Source organism: Nyctibius grandis, chromosome 30, assembly GCF_013368605.1.
Source record: "Nyctibius grandis isolate bNycGra1 chromosome 30, bNycGra1.pri, whole genome shotgun sequence".
NCBI lineage: Eukaryota > Metazoa > Chordata > Aves > Nyctibiiformes > Nyctibiidae > Nyctibius > Nyctibius grandis.
Genome location: NC_090687.1, coordinates 1,207,717 through 1,223,408, shown reverse-complemented (window position 1 = coordinate 1,223,408; position 15,692 = coordinate 1,207,717). Strand labels below are relative to the sequence as shown.

Genomic DNA, 15,692 nt, shown 5'->3' with positions numbered 1-15,692 from the left:
AAGTCCTTACAGAAGAGCCTGGCAAGAAGCTGCCTGAAGGGGCCCTGAATGAGCAGTGATGTGACTCAGGCTGGTGAGAAGGGGCTGCTCCAGCTCCACCGCAGTCCGGGCACCCGCCCAGCTCAGAGCAGGTACCTGCAAACCAGAGTAGCTCCACAAGAGGCACTACTCCATGTGGCCTGAGCGGCCCTGGATGAAGGCACTGAAAAGGTTGTTAGTGAATATTAGGCAGTGCCCACTATGATGCTGGTTATATGCCAATTGGTGAACAGAGTAACACGGAAGCAGCAGCCCGGGTTCTCTGGGTTTTCAGATGCTGGAAGGCTGTGCCTCACCATACTGTGGCTATCTGACCAGTATGAATCATGTTTTATTGCCTGCTAAGCTGCCTGCATATAGGAGCCCGGCATTACGACTGAGGCAGTCAAGAATCTAGAGCTAGCCAGAGGGACAGACCTTGGAAGAAAAGTCAAAACCAGCATCCATGAAGCCCTGAAGGGGCTTCACAAAACCTCAGAGTTAGCGGTCATAGAAGTGATATGAAAGAAAAAAAAAAACCAAACTGAAATTTAGTTGGACAAACAGGCAGAGTAAAAAAGTTAATAGAAAAGATTTATTGCTTAAAACTGTCTCTGGTTCTGTGAATGGCAAGTAGGAGGTTGCCACCGGCTCAGTCTGCCAGCTCATCTCTCACCAGCACGGGGAATCTCTTGCCTCCTTCACAGAGCTGCGTGTAAATCGCCCGGTACAGCTGAGCTGCAGAAGCCTCCGGGTAGAGCCTCGACTCCAGGACAGGCAGGAGCTCCGCCATCATAACCTGGGCAGGAGCAAAGGGGACATGTCACCAGAGCCAGCGTGCACTTTTAGGACTCCATGAAGTGAAGTGGCTGCATAACAAGTGAAATGTAACCAGAGCAGTATGACTAATAACATGCTAATTGACAGACAGACGCTTTCTTTTGTCCTGTTTAACAAAGGCAGAGTTGTTCATCCCCTGCTAGTGAAGTACACCAGCAGCCACCCAGCGCTCCTAGAGCAGCAAGATAAATGGCAGTGCTTTTCCTCTGCTGCAGAGATGGCCCTGAGCCGGGATGAGATCAGCATCGTGCGAGAAGCTGGGGCTGACGTTGATTCTGGAGCTCTGCAACCACCCAGTGAAGTGTTTCACAGAATCACAGAATGTTGGGGATTGGAAGGGACCTCGAAAGATCATCTAGTCCAATCCCCTGCCGGAGCAGGATTGCCTAGACCATATCACACAGGAACGTGTCCAGGCGGGTTTTGAATGTCTCCAGAGAAGGAGACTCCACAACCTCTCTGGGCAGCCTGTGCCAGTGTTCAGTCACCCTCACCGTAAAGAAGTTTTTCCTCATATTTATGTGGAACCTCCTGTGTTCCAGCTTGCACCCATTGCCCCTTGTCCTGTCAAGGGATGTCACTGAGAAGAGCCTGGCTCCATCCTCATGACACTTGCCCTTTACATATTTATAAACATTAATGAGGTCACCCCTCAGTCTCCTCTTCTCCAAGCTAAAGAGACCCAGCTCCCTCAGCCTCTCCTCATAAGGGAGATGTTCCACTCCCTTAATCATCTTCGTGGCTCTGCGCTGGACTCTCTCTAGCAGTTCCCTGTCCTTCTTGAACTGAGGGGCCCAGAACTGGACACAATATTCCAGATGCGGCCTCACCAGGGCAGAGTAGAGGGGGAGGAGAACCTCTCTCGACCTGCTAACCACACCCCTTCTAATACACCCCAGGATGCCACTGGCCTTCTTGGCCACAAGGGCACACTGCTGGCTCATGGTCATCCTGCTGTCCACTAGGACCCAATGGTTTACTCACCCAATGGTAAGTTCAACCCTTCACTTACGACTGTTCCTGTCACCTCCCAGTTGGGTCACATTAATCCAAGACAGACAGGCAAGTGGCCAACTCCATGCAGCCCAAACAGAACAAAGCTGCACGCCTCCCCAGCAGCACAGCCTACAGGGATGCTAAAGCTGTCCAACGTTCCCCGACCTGCCCTCTGGTGTATTAAGCCCAGCTTGTGATCTCAGTCCATGCTCTCAAACAACCCACTGGCCTGGCACAGCGTAATTAACAGCACAAAGCTCTGGGATTATGGCTGTGACTAACAACTCAAGCACAGGTGAACCTTCCATCAAAGGACAAAAGTTAGCCTTTAGTGCCCCACTCTTGAATTAATGCTCACAAAGACATTTTGCCTGGGATTTTTTTTTTGGGGAAGACCCAAACAGAATAGGCTACAGGACACCTGCACCCTGTTCTCCATGAATCTCTGCGCAGGGACAGGGAAACAGGACACAGTTGCTGATCTCTGGGAAAAGTCAAGAGCTACAGACATGAAAGCTACCTAAGGGGAAAGCTGGCATGTGAAGGAGTGCTACATTGCTCCACTTCCTAAGGGAGAGCCCCTTCTCTTTTCCATCTGCCTGGTCTGCTCCTAATGCGTAAGAACAGAGGAAACAGGCCTCCACCATCAAAGACAGCTAAGAGCTACCAGGGCTTTCTATGATGCTTCGTGTTTCTCTATGGAAAGGCAACGGACAGGCTTGGCCCAGAGATAAGTACATTGTTTCCCACGGTATTTATCTTGTGCCAAGTCCATTCGCTTCACCTGTCCCAAGAATTTCACCTCACACACTCTGCACAGAGCTGCTTCAGATACTCAGAGCTCACCCAGCACAAAACACCTACTTAGATACTTGTGCAGAGGAAATTGAGTCAGTCAACGAAGAAGCAGGCCGCAGGTTTCGGTCACTACTTCATTTGGGCACAAAAAAAAATCAAAAACCTCACTACCCATAATTCAGGATTATAGCACTAACGTCCCATTTGAAGACAGGCAGCAATCTATCTTCAGCCAGAGCAAGGAGTGCTGCCAGTTATGAATAACTCTGCCCTGGCTTACAAAAAATGGCTTTGCCAAAACCCCTCTCATTCAGGTCAATGGCAAAGGTTAGGTTAAAGGAGTAGATGTGATTTCACAGATCATCTCTGCCCTTTGCTGCTGTTGGTTAAGAAGAACAAATGATCCCTGTGCAGCAAGGACTCTGCTCAGGCTTGTGGAGAGACTGACCTCCTATCATGTTCTTACAGGCAGCCTCAGACCAGTAAAGGCAAGAGTAGCAGCACAGTGGTTTGAGGGTTAAAAGGAAAGGAACAGACAGCAGAGGAGCTCACTAGCTGGAGGTCACGCAGGAGAGAACGACAGAGTGGGACTGTGAAGGGCTGCCAAAAGGGGTCTTCAGGCATTACCAACAACATCTTCCACTGCCAAACTCTTTCAGAGTAGCTCAAAAAAAAAATCTTATCAGGAGAGGGTCAGAGATTTAAAGACCTCTGCTCTGGTCTTAACAAAAAAAAAGTCAGTCCATTCATCTACAAAGTAAGCAAGGCATTGATGGGACTTGGACACGAGGTATAAACATAGAAACATCACTGGGAGAGCTTGCCGTGCTGCTGCTCCCCCATCAAGACCCCGTACACCAGCTGTTGCCCCACGATTGCCCTTTTCTTTCTCTACTCTAGGAGCACTAACACTTCCAAAGACTCACCTTTTGTAAGGCAATTTCTTGGTGCAGCATTGACACTCGCAGCTTCAAGGCAAACAGGTCCCTCAGCTCCTGGAAACTGGAGTAACAAAGGAGAGGCACAGCCAACGTGCCTGCACTGCCACACGTCTGTCCCCTGGGAAGAACACAGGCTGGAGAGCAGCTTCCTACGTCCCCAGCACAGTCTGGGCGCAGCCTCATCTGGGACTCCACAGCTGCCAGGGTGGAAGAATTGGCAGGAAGCAGGAATATACAAGTTAAGTCTGTACTTGCAGAATTTGTGATCTACTTACTGTTTCTAGAAATGAATCACTAATGACATTGTAGTAGTGAGGGTAGGCTTCTCACACATGGCACAGTCAGGACATCTTATGCTATGGCATGCAGTCTCCCCCATCTCTCAACACCTCCCTCACCAGCCCTCCTGAACTGCAGCAGTTAGAAGTCCCAAGCCTCTCCTGAACACAGACGGGTGGCAAACAGATACCACGGCTTCGTTTGCCACCAATTTACATGTCACATTACCATTAAGGATAACCAGGAGAAATATTATGTTGGTCCACAGTGTCCTGCACATAGACAGCAAATTACTGTTCAAGCATAGCTGGCCCCACTCTTACCTGACTACAAAAATAGGGCCTGGCTCACCTGCCCGCAGAAGCTGCAGTTTATGCAGGCACTGGGAAACTGTAGTTTGCAACCCCTCCAAGGTGAGGAGGCTTTCATACTCTCTTTGCAGAGTAGGATGGTCTAGAAGAGAAGCAGAAGAAAAGCAGTGGGCATGAGCATACTGAAACCTTCCCCCTGCCAAATACCAGTTTCTAGAATGGCCTTGGGTTCACCAGCCCTCATTTTAGGCAGAGAAGGCTCCTCTTCCTCATGTCCAGCACATGCCAAGACCACAAGACACATAGGACTGGAGCCCACTGAAATCATCCTTATTCCACCTTCTGCCTTCCCCCCTGCCTTTTTTTTGCCTCCTTACCTGCACGCTCAGCTTCCACATACTGACTCAGAAGGGAGGGGACATCCTGGAGGACCTTTAAGTCCTCCTCTATCTCTGCAGGACTGAAGGCCGGCATCGGTGAACAAAACTCAAAGGGCAGCAGCTTAAGGAAGGTTTCACACCACCAGCTCTGTGCACTACCCCAAGCCCTGAGCCAGGCGAGCTGGAATCAGGGGCAGAGGCAGAGGGCCAGCAGCCCATGAAGTGGCATCGCAGGGGGAAGGTGAGGACAGCACAGCTGTGTATGGCACATTTGCCTCATGGCCTTGTCTCAATCAAAAGTTTTATGACTGCTCAGGAGCTGCACTATGAGAAGAGCACTTCCTAGAGACCCAGCCTGAACTCCTGCTATTGGAGGCGTAACTCTATCCAGGTGGGAGCACGCTGCAGAGCGCCTGCACCTGATGCCTGCTGTACTGCACCACGTGCTCGTGGGAGGGGGAGGTGAGCTGAGAAAGGATACGGTTGTCTGGATCTGCTCCATAAAACGGTTCCTGGCAGCTGCTGCATCCGCACTTGTTTGGCAGAGACGACATCTCTCCCATGCCCTGAAAATTCAAAAGGGGCAGGAGGTGGAGGAGTTATTCTCCACTGTACCAGACAGTGCCCACCCTGAGCTGCGACACACCCATATAACATATCAGCACTTCGAATACAAGCACCTTCCTCACCCCTCTCTTTTACAGGTTATTTACTAGCCATTCCCCCTCATTTCTGACAGTTGGTATCAGATCAAGGACACTCTGCAGAAAGCATTAGACACTGCAAAACACCTGTGTTATTCCTCTCAACTTGTTCTGAGGGGCAGGTTTTACAGCCATCAGGAGAGATGTAAGCACAATATGAACTTGCAGCACATCACTAATTCTCTTGTATCACCCTACCTATGTTTTTATCCCATAGGAAACAACAAATCTTCCCTTCCTTTCTTGAGGGGTTATTTGCATTTCTGTACATTTATTCTGTTAGTAAGTGTGTCCAAAAAGAAGAGCAGACAGGACAAATTCTCACCCTAGCTTTTACCACAGTGATTCCTTGATACGCCAAACTTCCTCAAGACTCTCCTTTATCCTTTTTCTTTTGGACAAAGCAGTATGTTTGGCAAGGAGCATGACAGCAGTGTGTCAGTAACAGGGATGCAAAACACAGAGGTATAAGGATAGTACCATGAGTAAGCTGGCCAGGACCTTGTATCAGAGCCCAGATTTTAAAAGAAAAGTGTTGCACAAATAATGGCACTACCAGAGAGGTGAACTCTAAGTGAAATGCAACATCCCCAGCGATGCACAGTCCCCACAATATCCTTTAAGTAAAGGATTGCTTTAAAGAGCCAGAGCACCTCAGCCAGCCTCCCAAAGCCTGCCAAAATAAGCAAGAGCCATGAGGAGGAAGCTTAAAATAGTTATGCAGTGCATGAGCGTCTAACCCAAGCGTGCACGTGCCTTCTCTCCATCCAAATGGATCTTTTAATTCATGATAGAAACTACAGTTTTCAGAAATATATTATGCAAAGAAATAGCAAGGTTAATGGAACAGAAGTTACCAGGCAAGATGCACCCCCTCTATAAGGGATCTTTAGCGCAAACGTTAATTTTCAATCTGTCACTGAGTTGAAAGTAATAGTGACGAGTGTAAAATTACACCAGGGTGATTAGGATGCCAAAAGGCTCAATTTACAAATGAAAATTAAGGGAATCAAGTCTTTACAAGTCGCTGAAGGGCAACTAACAAATTGGTGTCTGATAAATTACAGTTCCTGAGAGGAGGAGGAGTCCTTGAGGGCAGCACAAGGAGCTATAGGTAGATTTAAGATACTGCTTAAGCTTAATATCTGGACAAATCACATCATGAGAAATCTGCTGAATTATGGCAAAATTTCTCAAAGGAAATGGTGGGAAACCCTTCTGGAGGGCCGGAGAAGGGGCTAGAGCACCGAGTTCACCAGAAATCCAACCACCTGCACTATCAGTGTGGTAACATTGTAATTGCCTCTATTTAAGAGAGTTCATCAGCAGGAATCAGCCCAACAAACACAGCAGCAGTGCTTGTAGGCTGGAGAGGAGCTCCAGCAGAGCAGTTCAGGTCAGCAACTGGTTGGGAAACTCTTTCATGGCACAGGGTATACAGGCACCCACCCCACAGGGTTTCCTGCCTTCAACAAGTACACAGTATCAGCAGAGACTCCTGCAGCACTGTTGAACCCACGACTAAAGCATTCCAGTAGCTTTACAGCTCGGGGACTAACAGGGATTAGCACTCTGAAAACCAAAGTAACCCTAGTGACTAGAATAACACATGAAAACACATATCCTCAGAAACAGCCTGGCAGAGACACGCTGTATCGGACCACTCCTCCTGCTCCCAGTTCAGCCCCACGCTCTGTGGGGTCAGTGCCTCCCCGTGACCCACAGACCAGCCAGTCTCCCCCATCTCTCCCCACAGCCCTTAAGCAGAGGGTAGTTCTGGACTGGACTGATCAGGCTGGGCTTACCTGGAGTTCCTCGAATAGGCTTTCCTGTAGGGAAGGGGTAGCTTCAGCTGGCATCTGCAAAACAAGAGAAGCATCAATCCTGACTGCCAGAGAGCAGTGGAGCCTTGTCTTCAAACTGAGAAAATGACATTTTGTTTAAATTTCAAATTAATTCAGCTGTAATGAAAGATGTCAGCAACCCTGGAGGCTGAATCCACTGCCTTCAGCCTGTCCTCAAGGAAGATCAGTCTGCTCCTCCATTTCCACAAGCGTCACTGAGCTGACCTGGGAGAGCTCCTGCATCCTACCACCAGCCATCAGAGGTTCATCCAAAGTGAGAAGCTGGGAGCAAAGCCCTGACAGGCAGAGCAGACATGGAAACAACATGTTCAGGGGAGCTGATCAACACAGACGTGAGCGTAAGCAGATCCCCCTGACCCTGTTGCCATACCTGAGCATGACAAGGTGGCTTTGCTTTGAACCATATCACACTCAAAGAAACAGAAAAGGGACATTTCAGCTTCCACTGGGAATATGCACCTTAACCCCAAAGTAGAATAATCCCTAATTTGTTATTGCAGAAACATGTGGGTTGGCACTTATATCTAGAGTCACATGCAGACTATGAACACAAGACCACAGCTGGGATTTTAAGTAAATAAACATTTGAATCCAGATTCCTGCTCCCCCAGCAACTGTCTCTCGGTGTCCTGTGTCCGTTCCAACACCACGTGAACAGTGATCATTTCCTCCCTGCACACACACAAGAGTTGGGCTGTGGCAGCTGAGAATTATTGCTCAAAATTTTCCAGGGACACGCACGTATCACATCTGAACTTCACTGTTTCTTTAAAGCAAAGAATACACAGAAAAGAACACAGAAATTATTTAAACAAGACAGACTGGTCTGAATGCAAAGCCAATCTTCCAGGTATTATTTTGACAGTTTTCCACAGAGGATCGCAGTAACACCTACTTCATAATTCTTCCTACGCCAAACACTTGTAACAACTGCATTCTAGTCAATACTCATCTGTGTAGTTACACAGGCAGTATCTTAGAGGTTAAAGTGGTAGTATTAAATCCAGATACCATCTCTCCAAACAGCATTGGGTGCCTGCTTTTTTAAGACAGAGAATTCACGCATTACATATTAGTATTATGTAAAAAAATAATAATAATTAAAAATCAATAAGCTGTAATAGAAAGTGCACTCAGAGAAAAAATAAGGCTCAAGAAAGCTCTACAGAGACAGCTTTCTGAAACAGTCACAGGGGGCTATGAAATATCAAAAGTCTTAATTAAAAGACTTTCAAAGTCCCAGCCACCCAAGAGTAAGCCCCTAAAATGAAAACACTTAATCACAATAAAGGCTTCTAAACCCTAAAGGATCCTTCCTCATGAGGATGATCTGAGGAGCGGTGAAACCCAGCTGGGCCCTACAGAGCAGTCGAAGAGACCAGGCTTTGCAGACACGCTAGTCTAAACGTGAAGCAGCACAAGACAAAGGTGGCCATCTCTCAGCCCTTACCCCTTTTCCTGGAGGGTGACTGTCCGAGGTGAGGTGCTTCTTCCCAACACACCTTCAGTTGTAGGGTCTTCCTTTCTGCTGGACTCCCTCAGGGAACCAAAACTTTTCTTCCCTGCATCAAACAGGTGCCCGCCAGCAGCTGCAGAGTTCTTTCCCCCAGCTGAATCCCCTACAGAAAAGCTTTGCTGCTCATTCAGGGCAGATTTGGACAAGCCAGGTGTCTTTTGGGGTTCAGCTGCAGCACAGGTCTCTCTGTCACTGGCACTGATTGCTGTCCTATGACTCCTTCCTTGTGTGCAAGCCACCCCTTTTGACGAGCTCTTCCCAGCTGCCCTGGGACCATGAGAAACACATCTGGCTGGGGCTTTCCTTTGCAGTTTTTTCACATCTGGGTCAGTCCTGTAAGGGGCTCTCAGCTGGTATGGAGAGGGCTTCTTCGAAGAGGCAGGTCTTCTGCTTACAGCTCTCACCCTTGTGCTCTTAGGAATACCCTCAACAGGTGCAGGCACTTGCTGTTCTTCAGCATTCTTGGGAGCAGGCCCCTCACCTGCAGATTTCTCTCCTGTAGCTCCCTGGGTCTCTAATGGAGTTTTCAAGATGCTTTTCCTGACTTTCAGTGCCTTCTCTAAGGCCCTGTTCAGCAATTCCAGTTCCTCCAGCTCCTTGGGCGAAGGCCTGTTCTCTGCAAGAGGAGAAGACATATCAGAAGGTTGAAACCTGGATCTTCCCCATTTGCCACTATACTAACTCACTCTTCCAGGTGTTACAGGAGGAAATCAAACCCCATGAATGGTGCAGCAGGTATTTTGGCCACACTCGCACAGTGACTACACAGAGGATGCAGGCAGGCTTGCCAAAAGCCTTCAAGACCCAGGATGTATGAGAATCACAGAAGGAGAGAGTTCTCCCGAGTCAACCTCCCTTTTACCAATAAGCAACAATCAGCAGGTCTTGGGTCAGGCCCGCAGACCCTTCATCGCTGGCCTTGGTTACTGTGGCACAACTCTAAGCTAACACCAAGTAGGAAAGTGGGAGGAAAAAAAAGGTAGGGAGGGGGGCTTCACGTCGATGGAGAGCACTGGAAGGATTCCTGACGCAGAAGCTGGCTCAACCGTGGGAGACACGGGGAGGCACCAGGCCGAGGGACGCGCTCACCGTGCCCGCTGCTGGAGCCGGCCTCGGGCTGCGGCTGCTCGTCCTCCTCGCTGTCCCTGCGGGGGAAGAAACACGGTGCCAAGGCCCAGCACTGCCGAGCACTGACGGGCTCAGCCTCCCCCACGGCCCGCGGGGCCTCCGACACGGCACCAGGGCCCCCGTGCCCCGGCCGAGGCCCACTGGGCTCCCCCGCCTCCCTCCCGGCCCCGGTGCGGGGCAGGGCGGCCCGGGGGAGCCGGCGGGGCGGGGGTCGGACCCGGCGGGGCCGCACTCACCAGCGCCGCAGGAGGGCCCGGCTCCGCGCCGCCCGCTGCTCCAGCTCCCGCCGCCGCTCCGCGCCTTCGCCCAGCGCCGCCGCCAGCGCCGCCGCCAACCTGCAAGGCCCAGCGCCGTCAGCGGCCCGCCGGGGCCTACCCACCCGCCCGCCCGCCCGCCCGGCCGGCCCCCTCCGCACCGCCGCCCCGCTCTCACCGCCGGCCGCAGCCCGCAGGCAGCATGGGCCGCCCCGCTCCGGCTCCGCACGGCCCCGCGGCGGGGCCCAGCGCCGCCGCTCCCGGCCCTGCCGGGGCCTGCGGGGCGGGGCCGCGAGCGCTCTGAGGGGGCGGGCGGCGCGGCCCCGGGGAGCTCCGGCAGGCCCGGGGAGCCCTTGCTCCGCCCGCAGTCCCGGCTTGGAGGGCTTCCGTGCCTGCTCAGGGGCGGGGCGCGGCCGAGTGCCGGAGATCCCCCAGCCCCGGGCCCCGCTTGACCCGGGGAAGCCGGTTTTTCCTCAGCGCTTCTTCCCTCCTCCTCGGCAGCGCCTCTCTGAGGGAGCCACCCGGCCTCGGCGGGGGCTGGAAAAGCGCTCCGAGGGCAGGCCCGTGCCGGCAGCTGCCTGTGTGCGCTCCGTGCTGGGGGTCAGAGCATAGTCTGGAGAGAAGGAGGCTGAGGGGAGACCTTATCCTGTCTACAACTGCCTGAAAGGAGGGTGTGGTGAGGGGGGGTCGGTCTCTTCTCCCAGGTAACCAACGAGAGAAAGAGAGGAAATGGCCTCAAGTTGTGCCAGGGGAGGTTTAGGTTGGAGATCAGGGACAATTTCTTCCCCAAAAGGGCTGTCAAGCGCTGGCACAGGCTGCCCAGGGCAGTGGTGGAGTCCCCATCCCTGGAGGGATTTAAAAGCTGTGTAGATGTGGTGCTGAGGGCCATGGGTTAGCGGTGGCCTTGATAGCGTTAGATTAATGGTTGGACTCAATGATCTTAAAGGATCTTTCCAACCAAAACGATTCTGTCATTCTACAATAAATGCAGTTTTATTTCTCTCAGCCTTCGCTGTGGCTGGCCACTGAGGTGGGGCCACCCGAGACCACGCAGCGCACAGCCCGCCCATCGCTGTGGGAGCTGGAGCCCCCCAGGACCCGCTGCGCCAGGCCCACGGAGGCTGGAGATCAAAGTTTGGCCGTCACAGGGGCTGTGCTTCAGCCTGCTCCGTGTTGTGTCCTCGTGGGGATGCCCAGGCGTGCTGGGCCAGCGCAGGGAGAGCGGAAGGGCCAACAGTCCAGCACCCCAGCAGAGACCCTGCACTCTGCAAACTGCTTCTGCTGCCTGTGGTCTGCATCAGCAAAGCGTCAGATTTGTGGTTTTTTTGATGGCGAGAGGAATTTGCCTTGTTCTGTGCCTGTGGAAGCTCCTGGGTGGGGATGGCCACGGAGATGCAGTTTCCCTTGAACTCAGCAGAGGGCCGAGTGCTGCTGTAGCTGCCGGCATCTCCCGGTGCTCTGGAAGAACACAGCCTGGGCGATGAGCGTGTTCTAGATCTCATTAGGCACCTGGATGCTGTTGACATTTAAGCAATGAAAAACAACCAAAAAGAGGACCAGAGTGCTGTAATTCAGGAAAATACTGAGAGGCCTGAAGCCCGCAGGAGCAGCACTACGGATGCTGCTAGCTTTTGCATCAAGTCTCTGTGGGGTTTAGCAGTGCTAAAAAAGGCAGACCCCCCCAACCCGAGGAACCCTTTGTATTTGAGATGAACCAGGCATGCGACCCCTCCTGAACCTCGGGCCTTGTGCAGGCAGTGAGATTCCTACTAATGGACAAGAAGGCTTTACTGCAGGCCCTGTATTGTTAATCTGCACCTCGCTGGTAAGAAGAAGGACAGATGACCATTTTCATGTTGCATCTGAGTCAAGATCAAGGCTAGGCAAGTGCTGCCACCACCACAAAGTTAGGAGGGGCAGCAAGCTGGGAGGTGGAGAGGGCAAGACTGTAACTGCCCCTTCCATCTGCAGCAAACGCTGCACCAGCTACGCTGTGGAGCGAAACCATGGCGCAAGGCTTGGGGTGAGGTGATAATTAGCAGGCGGATAGCAGAAACTCTCTGCCAGAGATAAAACCACTCCGGTGCTTCCATGTGGGACTCAAAGTGTGCCTACATTTGCCGTAACAGCATGGCTGCTGTCAGAGCTCCCTCCCTGCAGCCAGGCCCCTCTCCTGCTCCCGTCCATGCCTCCACTCTGGGCTCCTGGTGCCTCGCTTTCTGGTGAGTCTGGCAACAGGGCGGCTGCTGGGTGAATCAGTTCGTACCTTCTCTTGTGGGTGGTTGGCTTCCCAGTGGGTCATCTGGCATACCCAGCTGAGGGAAAAATCCAAGGTATTTGTCTCTGATTCTTTTCACTGACAGTAGCTCATGCTAGAGGGGGTAAATGCAGCAAGGAGCCATATTCTGTTGATGCAGCAGTGAGCCCTGACCTGGTGCAGACCTGAGCTGGCACAGCTGGCACAGGAGATGTTTATGCCAGGGATTGGATTTTAAGCTATCAGAGTCCGAGCTGTGGTTCTCCTTCATGACATTGCTTTGCTGGGAGAACGCTGGGTACCACGACATGGCGCACGTGCTAAGTAACGTTTAAACTGGTGCAAATTGCTACGTAAAGATCTATTTACAAAACATATGTGGGTTAAAATTCCTGTGCCATGTACAAGTGGCAGCTGCTGGTAGTCGCAGCTCTGCCACCAGTTATTTTCGGTACCTGCAGTGATGAGGCACTTTACATAGATGGGATGTTGGGGAAGTCACAGTGTCAGCACTCATGGCTTAGGTTGACAGGTGCCAGGTGATATTCTGCAATCCATATTTCTTTTTTACTGACAGCCCAACTGTCAAATACCTGTAGGCTAATAAAAACAGGCACTTGGATCTCCTGCTGGGTGCCTAAAGCTCTTTGAAAACCCAGCCCCTCGTCTGTCATGGTAGGCCTCCCTAGGGTAAAATTCAAGTAGGCATCACAACTGGATGAACACCAAGACTTAAAAAAAGAAGCAGGAGATAAACTTCATCACTAATAAACATACCCACACTTTATTATATTACATAAGCTGTGCTCCTCCTGTGTGCTGCTCATGGAGATCAGTGCTATCTGCTGAGCTGACGCAGGAAAATCCTCCCTGTATACACCGGGGTAATGTCCTACACAAACTCTTCAGGTTCTGGGGAGATACCTTAAAGACTCAGGAACCGATTCAGTGTCTCCTGTGGGTTCCAAACCATTCTTGTTTGAAAACCTCCCAATATTTCCAATGTAAGCCTGAGGATGTTGCTATGCTACTGGAAAAATGCATAAATATCCAAAAATCCTTCTTCAGCTCTTGTTGTCATTTCTTTGGAGCAAAGACTCCAGGAAATGAATCTGTGGGAAATACAGTTTATAAATAGATTCCCAGACCCTGGATCTTGCTGCAGCTAAAATCCCTGTAGAATTCACATGGCTATCAGCAAGATGGGGTGGGAAGGGGATGTGACATGTCCTGGAGAGAGGTTGTCTTGTGGCAGTGTCGTGGTTTAACCCCAGCTGGCACCTAAGCCACACACAGCTGCTCGTTCACTCCCCACACAGGGGGATGGGGGAGAGAATCGGAAGAGTAAAAGTGAGAAAACTCGTGGGTTGAGGTAAAGACAGTTTAATAGATAAAGCAAAACAAGGGATTCATTCGCTGCTTCCCGTTGGCAGGCAGGTTTCAGCCATCTCCAGGAAAGCAGGGCTCCACCACGCGTAACGGTGACTTGGGAAGACAAACGCCATCACTCCAATCGTCCCCCCCTCGCTTCTCCTTTCCCAGCTTTATATGCTGAGCATGATATCACACGGGATATCTCTTGGGTCAGCTGGGGTCAGCTGTCCCAGCTGTGTCTCCCCAACTCCTTGTGCACCCCCAGCCTCCTCGCTGGTGGGGTCGTTGTAAGAAGCAGAAAAGGCCTTGACTCTGTGTGAGCACTGCTCAGCGATAACAAAACATCTCTGCATTATCAACACTGTTCTCAGCACAAATCCAAAACATAGTCCTGTACTACGAAGAAAATTAACTCTACCCCAGCCAAAACCAGCATGGGCACATTGCAGCTGGAAGTGAAGGATGTCAGTGTGCAATGGGCACATGGATCTTGCTGGGGCACCCAGTGGGTGCTGTGTCCAGCCAGCCAGCGGGCAGATTCCCAAGCTGCAGGTCACAGGCTACATGAGTTTATAAGATCAGGACAAGCATCAGCTTTGTAAAACTGGCTAGGGGAAAAATGCTGACAGCAGGGACACCCTTATAGGGAAATACTCTGTATCCTCACCATCTTCCTGAACTGGAGGTTACATTTTATCAGCCCTCATTAAAACAAAACAGGGAGGATGAAAGTCTTGTATGTGTGAAACCATGAAGCAGACGGGGCTACAGTATGTACCCAAGTTGGCAAAGATTACAGTTGAGGTGGGAAGACCCAGAAAGACAAGGGAAAGTCTTTCCAGACCTGGTCTCCTGAGGCACGAGTGTCTGTACACCAGCTTGGGGTTTGGGTTAGAGGAAAACCCAATGCAGGGCTCTGGCAGGTGGATTTCTCTGCGTTGCAGTACCTGGGGCTGCAGCAGCGCTTGCACTGAACGCAGCCGTGAAACGGGACCACGCTCCCGTGAGCTGGTGGGGCGAGCCTTGCTCCAGAGGCCCTGACTTCAGCGCTGGAGCACAGAGCAGGCAGCGGGCAGGGAAGGGAGGATCTGCTGTCCAGCAAGACTTTGCGCCAGCAGCAGAGGCCGAAGCTCTGGCCTGCGGAGCAGGTGGGCTCTGCCCAGGCTGTGCGAATGTGGTACGGCTCTCAAGAGACCCTCTTTGGCCATGTGGGTGGAAGGAAGCGAGGTGCTGTGGTTTGGGGGGAACAGAGTGTTTCAGCAAGGAGAGCTGTGCTGTGGAGTGAGACTCAGGGACAGGGAAAGCTACGAATCTGGAGATTTGGCCAGGGTGTTTGGAAAACATCTGCAGCAATTCATCACACAGCCCCTTGAACACCATGTGCAGGAGCATTCTGCCTCTGGCTGCTGTGCTACTGTGCCAGTGCTTTTTTTGACGTGCTGCAGTAACAACAGGGTCTTTCCTCCCATGTCCTGGTAGAAAATGATGCATTTAACACATGTAGGTCCCCATAAAACTAGGCCAGTAGTTTGTATGCCACATGGGAAGCAGTGGATTGATCCCCCGCCTGGGGAGTGAATGTGTTAAAGATCATCACATTAGCACATCTTCAAAATCCTGAACCCAAGCTGAGGTCTTGCTTCACACCAAATGAAAGCAACGTCCCTCGGAGCTGTCAGGCAAGGAAAGGGTCGTGTCCAGTTGTTCGTAGAGAGTCCCTGTATTGCTGAGGTCTTTATGGGGCTGTTTTGCCCTGGAGACTTCTGACTGCCTGATTTACAGTCTGGGAAAATGCAGCCAAATGGAAACCTGAGGGATCCTTCCTTTTTTCCCCAACCTTCTCACAGCATGGGTTCTTGTGAAAAGGAGGAGATGGGGTTCCTGGGGGACAAAGAGCACACACCCATGGACCAGGGCTTCTCCTGCTTAGGACTCATGCACTGGGGCCCAGGACAGTATTGGGCAGAATTCTGAATCATAGAATCACAGAATCACAGAATCACAGGATGGTTTGGGTTGGAAGGGACCTTA

General features: G+C 51.5%; 1 protein-coding gene across 1 annotated transcript; it reads right to left on the bottom strand.

Moving 5' to 3' along the window:
- Positions 1-594: 594 nt before the first annotated feature.
- TEDC2 (tubulin epsilon and delta complex 2) lies at positions 595-12,597 on the bottom strand. The gene is made up of 10 exons (XM_068420041.1): positions 12,473-12,597; positions 10,013-10,111; positions 9,738-9,793; positions 8,583-9,264; positions 7,073-7,126; positions 5,045-5,129; positions 4,561-4,669; positions 4,224-4,325; positions 3,579-3,790; positions 595-817 (listed from the first exon to the last, which is right to left on the bottom strand). Exons 1-10 carry the CDS (start codon positions 12,595-12,597, stop codon positions 671-673), a joined length of 1,671 nt encoding a protein of 556 aa, XP_068276142.1. The 3' UTR covers positions 595-670.
- Positions 12,598-15,692: the final 3,095 nt, after the last annotated feature.

Excerpts from the sequence above, each read along its gene's own strand:
- TEDC2 (XM_068420041.1), bottom strand. The coding sequence starts at position 12,597 with ATGTCGTGGTACCCAGCGTTCTCCCAGCAAAGCAATGTCATGAAGGAG. Across the intron at positions 9,794-10,012 it reads CGGGCCCTCCTGCGGCGCTG|GGACAGCGAGGAGGACGAGC; the intron begins GTGAGTGCGGCC and ends CTTCCCCCGCAG. Across the intron at positions 4,326-4,560 it reads TGTGGAAGCTGAGCGTGCAG|ACCATCCTACTCTGCAAAGA; the intron begins GTAAGGAGGCAA and ends CTTCTCTTCTAG.